Source organism: Anopheles stephensi, chromosome 3 (genome assembly GCF_013141755.1).
Source record: "Anopheles stephensi strain Indian chromosome 3, UCI_ANSTEP_V1.0, whole genome shotgun sequence".
Taxonomy (NCBI): Eukaryota; Metazoa; Arthropoda; class Insecta; order Diptera; family Culicidae; genus Anopheles; species Anopheles stephensi.
In genome coordinates this window covers 34,962,152-34,976,867 of record NC_050203.1, presented here as the reverse complement: position 1 = coordinate 34,976,867, position 14,716 = coordinate 34,962,152, and the positions used below count along the sequence as shown (strand labels likewise).

Sequence of the window (14,716 nt, the reverse complement as noted above, 5' to 3'; positions counted from 1 at the left end):
GCTATATAAAAAATGCTATATACTATCGATCACACACATACGTATAAATCGATCTTTTTCTAATATGCAGGACCGGTTATAGGCTACAGCAGTTTTGATCGGTGCTTATCTTCGGCCTTGTCGAATTAGAAGATCGAATCTACCGCGTTTCTGAGCGTCAGTCATCCGTATGCTAGGGCATTTTTACAAGCTTTTGTCCGACTAAGGGAATAAATATAGCTAGTCTGGAAAAAGTTCCGAAGTTTGTGAGCTATTCGATTTTAGTTCGTCCACATGGCGTTTCTTCGGTGCTGATATCGCTCCGGTAACTGTTACAGACTGATATCAATATATTTGTAAATTCTACAACTGTTCATTAAGCCGTCGATGTTAAGTTACGACTATGAGCCATTTATCGTCCCTGAAGAATGTATGTGTTCTTTGGAACGACTTCTACTGTACCACTTGCGTCGATGCAAACTAACAAACTAACACGGTACGCCCTGCGCCATTTGCCTTGATAAGGCTGTACCAATCTTCCATTGTATGTGGCGTGGTGCCGATTTCAGGGTGTTAAGCCCTTTTCTGCTAGAATATGTAATGCACAGGTATGTATTTAATTATCATCTCGACCGCTAAGGAACCGGGGACACTCTGCGTATTGCTCAGTCTCATTCAAGTGCTGGGCCACAGTTCAAGGACCACTGTTTCGGACGCTTTCGATATCGCTTCAAGGATAGTGATTGATTATTTTATGATGATAGTAAATGTATTTATCTTACCTAATCTAAATATGGTGTCGGGACTCGTTTCACATTAAACTAAAAAACAACAATAATATTTATGATGCCTCTTAAATATACTTCAAACCTCATTATCTCATATTAGGGATAAAAAAACATAGTTTAATTATAGCTTAATGTGACTCACGCCAAGAAAAAGCTTGATACAATCATAACTAAAAATGTGGATACTTTGATAGTTACAAAATTACCTTGAAGCGAGCAAAGCACATACATGCAGCCAAAAAAGAAGAAGATTATTCCAAGTGTAGAAAATGCATGAAATATTAATTATTACACGAAATATGGTAAAGGAACAACACTATAAGCAGATAGTATAAATTGACGCACACGAACGAACTTAGAAGTGAATTAAGGGGAAAGTGACTTGACCAATGGATGAACTATGTAATCGAATAGGATGAACTTGTAACCGGACCAGTGAATAAACAGAATGAAATTGTAAGTCGAGCGCGCAACACTACAACTCTTTAACGTCCTTCTGATATCACAAAAATCACTCCCAACCAGTGATAATATTCTACATTTTTGGTCCTTCGAACCGGATTTGGTGAAGTCGGTTTAGTGATTTCGGAAAAAATTCACTACGTTAATTACCGTACACAGTGACGTGAATCATCTCTGTGTTTGTGAGGAAACGAACAGTTCGCTGTCTTGCTCCGCATATTGGCGCGAATTGCTGTGAAAGGTCATTACGTGCACGTGAACCCTTGTATGTTCGTTTGTTTTCTCGTGAGTTGTGTTGCGATTTATTCAAATCGACTTACTGGAGTGAAAGTTGTTGTTACGCATCAACTTAAGGCAGCAGGCAAAGCTTAGCGTCCCGCGTAGCTTAGCTTCATCGGAAATCTACGCCATTGCGAAGCGTGGTTCCATTTTAACGGCCATCACTCCTATCGTATTCTAACGAAACTTGCATGCAACGCAGCAGGTTGTGAACAATTTCGAATCAAATTCAAAGTGAACGTTACATCGTCTGTATTAAGTGTTAGTGAAGTGCAGAACATTGAACTTTGTTCATTTTACGTGTGTGTTAGTGAAGCAACGTAGAAAATGGAGAAGAAAATCAAAGCCGCGCAATTAAAAAAGCGCCAAGCGCAAATGCTTGTGAAGAACATTGAACAATTTAAAAACGATTATAGTGAAAGTGATGTGGGTGAAATACCAGTGTGCTTGGATCAGCTAGAACGGCATGTTCAAGATTATTTGAACGCGGTAGCAAAACTGGAGGAATTGGAAGAATCTCCCGAAGCGTTAGAAGCTTTGCTGCAAGAGCGATGTGAAATGGACAGTGTGTACCGAAAGGTGAAAGGATTTTTGTTGCAAAAGCAACCGTGTGAAGCCAATCCTCTCAACGCGTCGATTTTGCAAGCCAATTCTAGCCTGAACTCAACGGGTAATTTCGGATCAATTAATGTGCGGTTACCGAAAATCGATCTCCCCACGTTCGACGGTGATACGACGAAGTGGCTCACGTTTCGTGATCGCTTCGTGGCAATGATCGATTCGTCAGCAGATATACCGTCGATACTGAAACTTCAGTATCTGTTGTCATCATTGAAGAGTGAGGCGGCGCTGCTGTTCGAGCATACCACATTGACCGCGGACAACTATGCGACCACCTGGGCCGCGCTGCTGAAACGGTATGATAACCCGCGCATGTTAGTCCGTGATTATTATCGAACATTGCATCACCTTCCCGCGATGCATGAAGGATCTGTGGATGAATTGGCGCAGCTTGTGGACGAGTTCACGCGGCACGTGAACGGTTTAAGAAAGCTGAAGGAACCGGTTGACAACTGGGACACTCCCCTCACCACATTGCTGTTCTTCAAATTGGATTCATCAACCATCCTAGCTTGGGAAAAGCATTCATCGGCCAGCCCCAAGGATAAGTATTCAGATCTAATCGATTTCCTGCAGGATAGAATCCGAATCCTTCGTTCGTCCCAAACGTTAGCGAAGATATCTGAATCGAAACAAACGCCGGTGGCCTGTGGAGAAAGAAGAATGGGAGGAAAGGTTAGATACGTGAGCAATTCAGTGTCAACGCGGAAGCCAGCTAGCAGCACATCCTACGCATCCTGTCCATTAGAGTGTGCAGAGCCACACCATCTACGAAGCTGCCCGAAGTTCTGCAAAGGAGACGTAAAGTTCCGGCGTGAAGTGATTGCGAAGCATAAACTATGCTTCAACTGTTTGAACCCGAATCATCAGGTACGGTCGTGCAATTCCGTCTTCCGTTGCAACAAGTGCAACGCACGTCATCACAGCATGTTGCACGACGATTCACCGCCACAGGTAACCATGAACGTAGGTTCGAGCAATGAAATTGTGGTTCTCGAAACGGTGGTTCTCTGGTTAGTCGATGACCATGGCATTCGGCATGAAGCACGAGCGTTGTTGGATTCAGGATCCATGTGCAATATCGTGTCCGAATCCCTAGCGCGGAAGCTGCTGACACGTCGTACAAAGATCAACGTTGCATTGACAGGTATCGGTGAGGGTGTTCAGCAAGCCAAGGGTTCGATCATCGCAACGGTGCAGTCAAAGTCAGCGCCATTTTCGTCGCCACTTGAGTTCCTGATAGTGAACTCCCCTTGTGCTGAGATACCGACTGCCCCAATCGATGTTGCTGGTTGGAAATTCCCTGACGTTCCGTTGGCTGATCCTGCCTTTAACCTTCCTTCAAGAGTTGATGTGATCATTGGGAGTGACGCATATTGGGAATGGCATACCGGAAAGAAGCAGTTACTGGTCAAAGGCGGTCCTTGGTTGGTTGAGACTCCGTTTGGGTGGACAGTTGCTGGGAATACTTCCCACATTTCAGTCGCTAGTCCTGTTTCGTGCCACTCAATTAGGAGCCATGAGTCTCTCGATACATTGCTGCAACGGTTTTGGGAGAACGAGACCAATCTAGAGGGACCCGCTCTCTCGCTTGAGGAAGATGCTTGTGAGAAGCATTATGCTGCCACTACAACGCGTGATCACCATGGTCGTTACATCGTTTGTCTGCCTCGTAATCCCAGAGCAGATATAGTATTGGGTTCGTCAAAGGAGATTGCGGATCGACGACTGATGGCTGTGGAGCGGCGATTGAAGATCAACCCTGAAATGGAGATGGAATATAAGCGTTTCATGCAAGAGTACGAGGAACTTGGTCACATGCGAAAACTTACCGAACCAGTGGATGATAGTGTTCCGCATTGTTATATTCCTCACCATGCGGTGGTGAAGGAATCGAGTACATCCACAAAAGTACGGGTCGTGTTTGACGCGTCCTGTAAAACGAGCTCGGGATACTCCTTAAACGATACGTTACTAGTTGGCCCAATTGTCCAGAAAGATCTACTAACGATTATATTGCGATTCAGGTCCTACGCAATCGCATTAGTGGCCGATGTGGAAAAAATGTACCGGCAAATTCTCCACAACATCATCGATCGGAATCTGCTACGTATCAGGTACCGAAAGAGCCCCCTGGATCCGATATCGACCTACGAGCTGAATACCGTTACTTACGGCACGGCGTCAGCTCCATTCCTCGCCACTAGAACGCTCCAGCAGGTTGCGCATGACCACAAAGATCAATTCCCGAAGGCAGTTGATCCCGTGTTACGTGATTTTTACGTCGACGATCTACTAACAGGAGCGACTGACCTTAACGAAGCAGTAGAAGTGCGAAAGCAAATCACCGCAATGCTCGATTCAGCTGGTTTCGCATTGAAAAAGTGGGCATCTAACGTTCCAGAATCGCTTCTAGATGTCCCATGTGAAGATCTTGCGATTCAATCAATGCACGAGTGGAAGGATGGTCAAGCTGTTTCGACGCTGGGGCTGGTTTGGGAACCCGCCAACGATTCGTTTTCCTTCAAGGTTGGCCTTCCACAACCAGCTGAAGTATTAACGAGAAGCTTGATCTTGTCGTACACGGCAAGCATATTCGACCCACTTGGTTTGTTGGGTCCGACAATCATCATCGCGAAAGTCTTTCTACAACGTTTGTGGAGTTTGAAGGAGAATGGAAAGGCTTGGGATTGGGAACGTGCACTGCCCGGTGAGCTTCAACAAGAGTGGAGAAGCTTTCATTCAACGTTATATTCGCTACGCGAATTAAGAGTGCCACGTTTTATCTCCCAACCTACAACGGTCAGCTTGCAATTGCACGTCTTCGCTGATGCGTCACAAAGTGCATATGGTGCTTGCTGTTATGTACGCGCAGAATCGACGGACAACATTGTGACGGTGCAATTGTTAGCAGCGAAGTCGAAAGTGGTTTCATTGGCGAATACGCACTCGATCGCCAGGTTGGAATTGTGCGCCGCACGATTAGCAACCCAACTGTTCCAGAAGGTGAGTCGAACGTTACCGGCATCTACGATGGCCTTTTGTTGGACCGATTCAATGACGGTAATGTATTGGCTGGATTCTCCACCACGTCGATGGAAACCATTTGTCGCCAACCGAGTGGCGCAGATACAGGAAGAAACGCGGATAGCTGAGTGGCGTCACGTTCCTGGTTGTGATAATCCAGCAGACGACATATCACGGGGTCTGAAGCCGGAGGAGCTGCTTAATTGTGAACGTTGGTGGCATGGGCCTCGTTGGTTGGCTTACAGTCATGATGCATGGCCAAATCATCCACCAGCAGTGAAGGAGAATGACGGTGTCATCGAAGAACGGGCGACGGCGTCACGGATTGTCACAGTTTCTACGAGGTGTGAGTTCCGTGACAAACTGTTCGAGCGATACTCATCATACTACAGGCTGAGACGAGTTGTAGCTTATTGTTTACGCTTCATGGAGTGCATCAAGGGAGCCAACAAATCATCGAGAGTAAGCTGCAAGGATGCGCCACACATCGAGGAGAAGAGTGTTCCACCGCTTACAGCCACGGAACTACGTCGGGCCGAACTGAAGTTATGCCAGTTAGCCCAAAGGGATTCGTTCGCGGAGGAGCTAAAGGTTTTAGCTCAAGAGAAGCATGTTTCCGACAAATCGAAGCTGAAGTGGTTGTCACCGTACATCGACCATACTGGTGTGTTACGCGTCGGTGGCCGGCTCGGAAATGCTGATCTTCCAGAAGAAGGACGACATCCAGCGATTCTCTCGGCGAAGCACCCACTATCGGTGTTATTGGCAGTGGCGTATCATCTTCAACTGTTGCATGCTGGACCGCAACTGTTATTAGCAACACTTCGTCAAAGATTCTGGTTGATTGGTGGGAGGAATCTCGTTAAGGCTGTTTACCACCGGTGTCACGTTTGTTTCAAAAACAAGCCGACTCTCGTGAAACAAAGTGTTGCTGACCTACCAACGTCGAGAGTATCACCGACCAGACCTTTCTCGATCAGTGGAGTGGACTACTGCGGGCCGTTTATGCTGAAATCACCCGTCCGCAATCGGAGTCCGACGAAGGCGTACATCGCAATCTTTGTTTGCTTCGCGACTAGAGCCGTACACATCGAGCTAGTGAGTGATTTAACTACTACGGCATTTCTGGCAGCACTACGTCGTTTTGTGGCACGCCGAGGCAAGGTGTGCGAGTTACACTCCGACAACGCGACAACGTTTAAGGGAGCTGCCCGATTATCCGATGATCCTTGCGATTTAGAACCATTAACCCCAAGTCATTTTCTAATCGGCAGCAACATGCAAGCAATCCCGGATGTTGACATACGACACCTTCCGACCAACCGACTCAAGGAGTACCAACTCGTGCAGAGGCACGTGCAAACGATCTGGTCCCGATGGTATCCGGAATACATCCAACAACTCCAAGCCCGAGCCAAACACATTAACAACGCACCGGTTAAGCTGGAGATCAATCAGCTGGTTATAATCCAGGAAGATAATCTTCACCCGACTGTTTGGCCAATGGGGCGCATTACGGCGCTGCACCCGGGCAAGGATGGTGTCGTGCGTGTAGTTACGCTACGTACGGCAGGGGGGAAACAAATTGTTAGAGCAGCCAATCGTTTAGCTTTGTTACCACGACCAATCGATACAAACGAGGGATTTGTGTAACCACATGGTGCACTAATAATGTAAACAAACACTGATACCGACCCAAGCGAAACGTCAATTACGTATATATTAGCGAATAGGATACTGGTTAGCATGTTACATGAAGAAAAACAACGAATTTGCAGAAATTGAAAAGAATTCTCTTTTGGTGGCCGGAATGTAGAAAATGCATGAAATATTAATTATTACACGAAATATGGTAAAGGAACAACACTATAAGCAGATAGTATAAATTGACGCACACGAACGAACTTAGAAGTGAATTAAGGGGAAAGTGACTTGACCAATGGATGAACTATGTAATCGAATAGGATGAACTTGTAACCGGACCAGTGAATAAACAGAATGAAATTGTAAGTCGAGCGCGCAACACTACAACTCTTTAACGTCCTTCTGATATCACAAAAATCACTCCCAACCAGTGATAATATTCTACACCAAGAGACAGATTAACTTTTCAGATTCATTTTTTAATAAATGTTAAAAGCCATACAAATACATCATCACACGATCAAGCCAATCCTCAGCGCTTCCAGCATCACATTTGTAAAAGCGCAGGACAATATTGTAATCCTACTCGGGTAATCTCGTCTAGATTGGCTCCGGGGCGAAACAGATGACAGGAAACAAAAAAACAAATGTTGGAAAAGCTGCAACAGAGCGCGCTAACGACACATGTACGAATACGGTTGTGCCCAAGAAGCTTTAATTAAATCCGCATAATTGAATTTTCGAGTGCACTTGCCGGATGCTGTAATACGCGCTTATTAAAGAAGACTCCCCGCCAGTCGGCAGGTTTGCCGGAGCGCGCTGCATCGGATCTCCTTCAAGCTTTGACCTCTCGTTGTTCGCCTTCGCCTTCGAGCGATGGCGATAGAGCACGGATAGAGAAAAAGTAATTATATAGAAGAATATGCATAGAGTATGGAAATGATATTAGGCCGGTAGGTTGTCGTGAGTGGATTTAACTTTCAATATGAAACACCCGGCACATGCACATGCCCATCGGGCAATCATACGTGATCGCGCGACGCACGGACGTGGATCATCTTCGGTGAAGATACAGTTAGTGTGTGTGTGTGTTTTTTGTATGAAGCACATTTTAAGTACTTATAATGAATGCATCCACGGATCTCGTGAAGCTGCCATCCAGAAAGTGGATTGAATGAGAAATATTAGAATTTTGATTTAATCTTTTTGCAAGCGAAATGTTCGTATGGATCACATATTAGCTCTTAACAACTAATTAAACCCGACAGGATTTAAAGAAAAAATCGCTTTGACTAAATACTTTAACGATGTAGCTAGATCGTTTAATTAAAAATTTTAATTATAAAAAGAAAGATTTATTGCAATGATGCACACACTGCACTCCTTTGCTTGTGGTGCATTCTCCCTATCGTAAGGGTTGGGGTTTTCCCCTAATCTTCGCAACGCTTTTGTCACAATTGATTCCAGAGCAAAAGGGGTAGTAGCCCTCAGTTGGCAAATGGTGCCGGCCGTGTGCGTGTGTGTGTGTGTGTCACCATTGCCGAGATTGGCTTCCGAAATCGAAACGATAATATTTACTGTCCAAACACCGAGCGCGCCACGGTTGTGCGGATGCGTGCGAACGAAAAACCACAAATAACTTTACAAAAATCAATTTAATACAAAACTGATTTACTCTATTTTCGCCCACACAACCTAGGGCAATGCAGGGCAATTCTGTTGTTCGCCCCCTTTTGGTGACCGTGCCGTTCCCAACCGATAGCTACCGGTTGGGCGTATATATAGCATATCCGTTGGCAGGCAGACGAATCCTCTTCAATTGCGCTCCGGCACGGAGTTCCACGGGCTGGGCGAAAAGTCCTTGAAACGGTTTGCACGATCCTGGCAACGTGTCCCCGCGGCACAGGTTGTAGGCACACGGGTTGAAGGGCAGACTCGCCAGATAACGAGCGCGAGACGGCACAGAGTGAACGAATTGGACGGATTTGCAAAAAAAAAAAAATGTCAATCGACGACTGTCGCTCCGTTGTTGATTTTTGTTTGTTTATTCACCCGACGAACCGGCACAACCGGGGACATACGTTTCTAAGCCCACACACACACACGACGAGCGACTGTAGGCAGGAAAAGGACATTTCTCTACCGACAACGCTCGCAGGCACGGCCAGCGACTTGAAACTCTTCATCTCCAGTCGCTGGCGCTGGAAAACTGCTTGGGAAAAGTCGGTGGCGGCCACTAGTCAGGCGGAAAGTTTATTGAATTTAATTTACTCTGCCCTGTGTGTGTCCGCCTCCCGAGACACCTCGGGCTTGGTTGGGCGCGTGTCACGCGTTCCGTGTGAGCTGCGAATGTCCTTTTTTTGTTGTTTGGCGGAAGTTCGGAATGGAAATCTAAACGGTAAACAAAGCGACCCGAAAAACTAAAACGAGCCTCAATGTGGCCTCGCTAGCTGCTGTTGCGGATTTGTCTCGTTTCATTGCGATCAGTTGATGTTTTCCCCTGTGTGTCCGTTCCCTTTTCGTGGCATTAGAACTTTCTGCCCGTTCGGATACGGATACGTTTGAAACGGGCCACATGAAACACATAAATGATATTAACAGTATAGAATAAATAAAACTTTATCGATATCCTAGCCCGGAGGCATAATAACCGCTATTGCTGTCGGGCTGGGAAAAGTTGGTTCGAGGACGAAGGCCGTTTTTTTGCTCTCTCTCTCTCTCACTCTCTCTCTTGCTCTTCTCGGCCGGGTTGGTTGGGAAGGACTTTCCCAGCAGTGTATGTGTGTTTGGTCCAGCAAGTGTTTGATATGATGTGTGGCGTAGTGCTGTTGCTCGTAATCTGATTGGTTTGTAGTAGTTTATAATTGCAAGCAGTTGACTGTGTTTAGTAATAATCGGCATGACATACGCCGAAAAATGTATATCAAATCCCTATACCAAAAAAAAATTGTGTAAAGTAAATCATAATGACTCTGATAGTTTTTCCACAAACCTTATATTAATTAAAATTGAATTACTCCACGCTTGCGATGCACCCATCTCGATCATGGTTTAATAAATTCGCTTTCACAGCTCACCAAAAACATAAAAAATGGACCACTCACCCACTAGCACTAGCGATTCGCTTTATGAACGTTTCGTTTCCAATGAATTTTAGATCAATATAGTTCGCAAATCGTTCGTTTGAGTTTGAAAGTTTGAGCAAACAAGAAAATCCAAAACTGTACGGACGATATGTACGTATGTGCAGGTTCCGATTCGAACTTAAATTACACGTGCCGGATGCTGGGCGGCTGGGCAGGCATGGACGCTACGCTCTCCTGGGATGACCGTAATAAAGTTTATTAGAAAATTATTTTCTGTATATGTTTGATATTAGGTCGATTGTTGGTAGTTTCCATTTGCTCGCTCGCTCGCCCATATTCCCAGAACCCAGCACGCACAGCAAAGGGGGGACGCACAGATGGGTCAAGCATGGGGACGTCAAAAAGGGGTGGGCAAATGGACACCAATAAACGGGGGCCCCAAACAAGATTGGGAATTTGCTTCTGTGGTGTACGATTGGAAGTTTCGACCCAGCTAGTTTGGTTAGAGTTTGGCGCGAAGGTTCATTGTGTTGCCTGTGCTGTGTGTGTCTGGTTGGTGAATGTCTCCTAGGAGCAAATGGCAAATGGTGGTTTCGGTTGCCTTAAATTGGATCTTATTTACACTGAAGACTCTTGCATCAGCACGGTATGGTTTAAATGAGGTAGCTTAGTCTTATAGTACTTAAAACATCGCTTGGCTCTTGATAAAACTTTGTACGGTTTGTGTTAAGCTCTGTTGTTCGAGTTTATGTAAAGTAAAATTTACACTATCAAACATTTGTATGTACGTTACTTTAGAAAAGAACATACGCCCAAGAACGATTATTTGCTTCCGTTTAGCAGACAAGAACAAAGTGATGCTCCTGCTCTCCCGCTACATCGTGCGGCACGTGTCACATAATAATGGATAATTTTCCTTTTGCCAGAAATTGTTTCCGTACGCCCCTGTCGCCCGCTTCTCAGTAAATGTTTATCACTGTTAACGGTCTGTGATGATGTGTGATTTTAAATTCTTCTTTCACGGCATCTACATCAGCTTGGCTACAGGTTTGGAATAAGAGTACAGCAGTAAAATGAACGAAGCTTATTGAACCGTGTCAAATGGCAAATACTTTGCATAGTAGGAGGTGTTGAAAGGAGCAACGAGTTTTGAAGGTATGCCAATATGGGTTCAGGGTGGCTATTCATCTTACACCTGGGTGGGTAGGCATTTTCAACGAGGAATGCTGCAGGAATGGTGTACGAATTTAGTAATTAAGTTATGGTCATTAAAGCGAGTAAACGATTATCGAATTTAAAAATTAGCTTTTTGATACTTTATCGACAGAGTTTGCATTACTTTATTAGAATTTATCAAGATTGATTGTTCAAAATCACAAAAGGATAATATTTTCATTTGAACTTCCTCCGTAATATTTTTTTCTTAATATTCTGATATTCTGGGGATATATTTAACATTTATATACTCCGTAGTCTAGCGATACCAACATACTCTATACGTAATGTGAAGTTTGGACCCGTCGAGAGAAGACGCTGGAAGCAGCAGAGGATTTATCCGATTGGTCATAAGCGAAATGAAAGTTCGGGGCAGCCTCCTAAAATCTGCTAACTGAGAAACAAGATCTTGGTGAATTCTGGTTCCTTGCAACCCGCCACTGCCTCAAACCTACCTGAATTATGGAAGAAAATAATTTGCATCATGATGTAGCGTGCCGGCTACCACAACAGGGATATTGTGACTGCTGTCCATTACTTCAAGAATACTGTAAGTACAATTAGGGATGAACTAGAGACGTGATAGAACCTTGAAGACTAGATTTCCTCAAATTGAGGTGGTTTTTGGATATGTATCCTCTGTAGACAATATGACGCCTTTGTATTTCTCAAATAGATGACTACGTAGTTAATCTTTGGATAAGAAAGGTAGTCAATGCTAAGCCACAGTTTCATCAGTCCAAATGTTTGCTCTCCATACTCCCCAGACCTTGGAATCTCGTGGATTAATTCGAACGAGGCGCTGTTGGGAAGGCTATCAATAGCCTTCAATAGTTTACTGGGAAATACTTCCCAGTAAACGGATACATTGAAACCAGTGTTTGAGGTCCATCACAGGATGAATGTAGCATAAAATCAGCTTTTTCGATGTCCCGAAACAAGAGTAAAACTATGACCGATGCTATTGTTGGCTGCTTCTGAGTGGTTCTTTTTAATAGTGATTTTATTTACTCGTTAGGGGGGCGTAGGGGCACCGGTCTTCACATAGAAGGACCGAGGTTCTGATCGCATTCAGACCGCCTCCCTCCGCACGCGAGTGCGTGTAACATCAAGTCAAGGTAAGCCCATAATGACCGACCGAGACCCTTCGAAGTTGTAGTGACGAGGAGAAGAAGAAATTATTGATGCCTGAACGTGTCAAATTTATTTCGAACGCTAGCCCTCTATAAAAATCAATATTATTCATTAGAGTATTTTAAATTGCTTTTCAGTTTTTTATTCAAGTGTCTTCTGATTTGGGCAAGTATAAGCTATCTAATGGCTTACTTCATGTATTGATACCAAGTGGTTGGGTAGTCAGTAATCTCTACACTAGAACAGTCCGGATGGGATTCGATCCATAGAGTGTCGCTATGCTTAATACAATAAAAGATTCTGTTATAACACACAGCTTTAATTGCTTAACCCACGTTTCGTTGTTATGTCTCGATCCGAGCAAGTCAATATATGATATTTATAAATTTCGTCTTTATTCTATTCTGTTTTATTTCAGGAAAATCTGTTCCTTGTGTTTGGATCATACGTAAAAAAAGATCCCATTGCGGGGGTTTTGGAGCGGATTTTAAATGTTTTTCACCCATTTAGAGATTTATTATGATTCAATTGTAGACATTACGTAGCATTTGAGCTGTTGAGCGATTATGTATATGTATGTGTGTGTGTGTTTTCTTTTTTATTGGCCAATCTTTCCCGCGTATCTAGCTTATTGCATTTTCCTTCACTTCACACCAGTTTTCACGGGGTGCACATACCCACTTCCGATTCGTGTTCGTGCTCGTGTGCGCTGTGCGCCATTCGAAGGCATATAAGTGGACCGATTATTGCTCATCTCCTCCCATCGGTGGGAGGTGGGTGGTGGGTGAGCGATGGCCATATTCCTGGCACATTACCATCGATTGACGGCACTTTTCCGGTCGCGTAATCGTCCTCGAAGACCTCCGCTGCCCTGGTCCCCCTATCCAGCTTAGCGATAGATTGGCGCGATCCGTCCGTATCCTTACTGTCATCGAAATGTATCACGTTTGGCAGGGACGTGCAATGGGAAACACGGGCGAGGAGTGGCGCGGTCAGAGAGCCAGAGCCGTAAATACATTCGAGCGCTACTTTCCATTCCCAGTCAAGTGGTGGCAAACGGTCGTTTGGGTTTTTGGGTTCCTTTTTTTTAACTTCTCCTGATGTGCTTCTGTTTTCGAACCGATCTCGAGTCCTGTTGGGGAAGCGAATGGAGTGAGAGAGAGATGCCGAACCCGAGGTACCCGAACCAATGCTGATGCTTTACAGTGCATTTTTTTTATTTAACAATGGCGAAGGAGATGCCTGCCAGCACGATCCGGGCTCCCAGAAAGAAACAACAGAATTCGCAGACGGCAGGCAGGCAGGCAAAAAGGAAATTGAAGATTTGTTCGCGATTTTCGATGATTGTGATTGAAAAGTTGATTGCCTTTTAAGACCGTTTGAGTGCAAAGGATTCAGCGGTGCGAGGGCGGGGGGAGAGAGGTTGGGGGTGGATGGGAAAGGAGGTGGGGGTAATGGCCGAACATGAGTGTTTAGTACGGCCGGAAGACGAAATCGAATAAGTGATAATTGTGGGGTAGGGATTATTGGGATAGGAGTTTGTGTTTGAATTGCAGGCCGTAGTGGGGATGAAATATGATTAAATTTTTTACCAATTGTAGTGTACGACGGGTTTGATGCGGATTTTAATTTATTTAAATTAATACTATTTTAATTAAATTTATTTCCACAAGTGAATGGAATATTTAACTTTAAATATTTTTTATACATTATTACTATTCAATGTAAGGGGTATAGCGAAGGGCGCAGAGTCGACAGCGGCGCTGGTCTTCCCAAGGCAGGGCACGGGTTCAAATCCTATCCGAACCACCCTCCTGTAGTAAGGATTGGCTCTCTTACTACGAGGTATCATTAACTCTAGCAGGCAAAAAAAGGCAGGTATGACCTAAGAGATATTAAGGCTAAGAAGGGAGAGAATTTGTTTGCAATTGTACCAGGCCGCTCTTAGCTATTAATACAATCCAGAAACACTTCCTTAATAGAATTAAAACAACAATTGGAATTTAGAGAAGTCTTTACATGGTCATTTCTGTTTTGCTCTGGCCAGTTTTTACTTATCTTAGGTCCATACTCATCTCTATACATTCTGTCCATGGTTTTGGGAAATGGTAAAGTTGAGGTTACGCACAAGTTCTGTCTTGTGTAACTCTCCACCATTTTCATCAGTCAAATGACCTCCAATGCACCACTCTACTTTCAAGTAACCGAATACCTTTGTTTCTTAACCTCTAGATCGTAGACAAGACGTCTCATTGAATTATAAAATACAGAATTATTTCTTGCACGTTTTTCTCCTCGTGAAAAACGAAAATTAAACACCATTTAACGTACAAGAGTTGGCACCAGCCCGAAAGAAAAACTATCCTGTCTCGCTGGACTAATTGCATCTGTACTAGCTTACCCGCCAGCTGATCGACATCATGACGCGTGCTCCTCCAGCATGTGTTGGTGTTAACCTGTTTGCAATTACCAGCGCTACTG

The 14,716-nt window shown here is 44.5% G+C and overlaps 1 protein-coding gene across 1 annotated transcript; it reads left to right on the top strand.

Moving 5' to 3' along the window:
- The first annotated feature begins 2,279 nt into the window (after positions 1 to 2,279).
- On the top strand, positions 2,280 to 5,284 carry LOC118508948. Its single transcript, XM_036048862.1, has 4 exons — positions 2,280 to 2,774; positions 3,000 to 3,556; positions 3,644 to 4,658; positions 5,090 to 5,284. Exons 1-4 carry the CDS (start codon positions 2,280 to 2,282, stop codon positions 5,282 to 5,284), a joined length of 2,262 nt encoding a protein of 753 aa, XP_035904755.1.
- The last annotated feature ends 9,432 nt before the right edge of the window (positions 5,285 to 14,716 follow it).

Excerpts from the sequence above, each read along its gene's own strand:
- LOC118508948 (XM_036048862.1), top strand. The coding sequence starts at position 2,280 with ATGATCGATTCGTCAGCAGATATACCGTCGATACTGAAACTTCAGTAT. Across the intron at positions 2,775-2,999 it reads AATCGAAACAAACGCCGGTG|GTACGGTCGTGCAATTCCGT; the intron begins GCCTGTGGAGAA and ends CCGAATCATCAG. Across the intron at positions 3,557-3,643 it reads CTGGTCAAAGGCGGTCCTTG|GAGCCATGAGTCTCTCGATA; the intron begins GTTGGTTGAGAC and ends CCACTCAATTAG.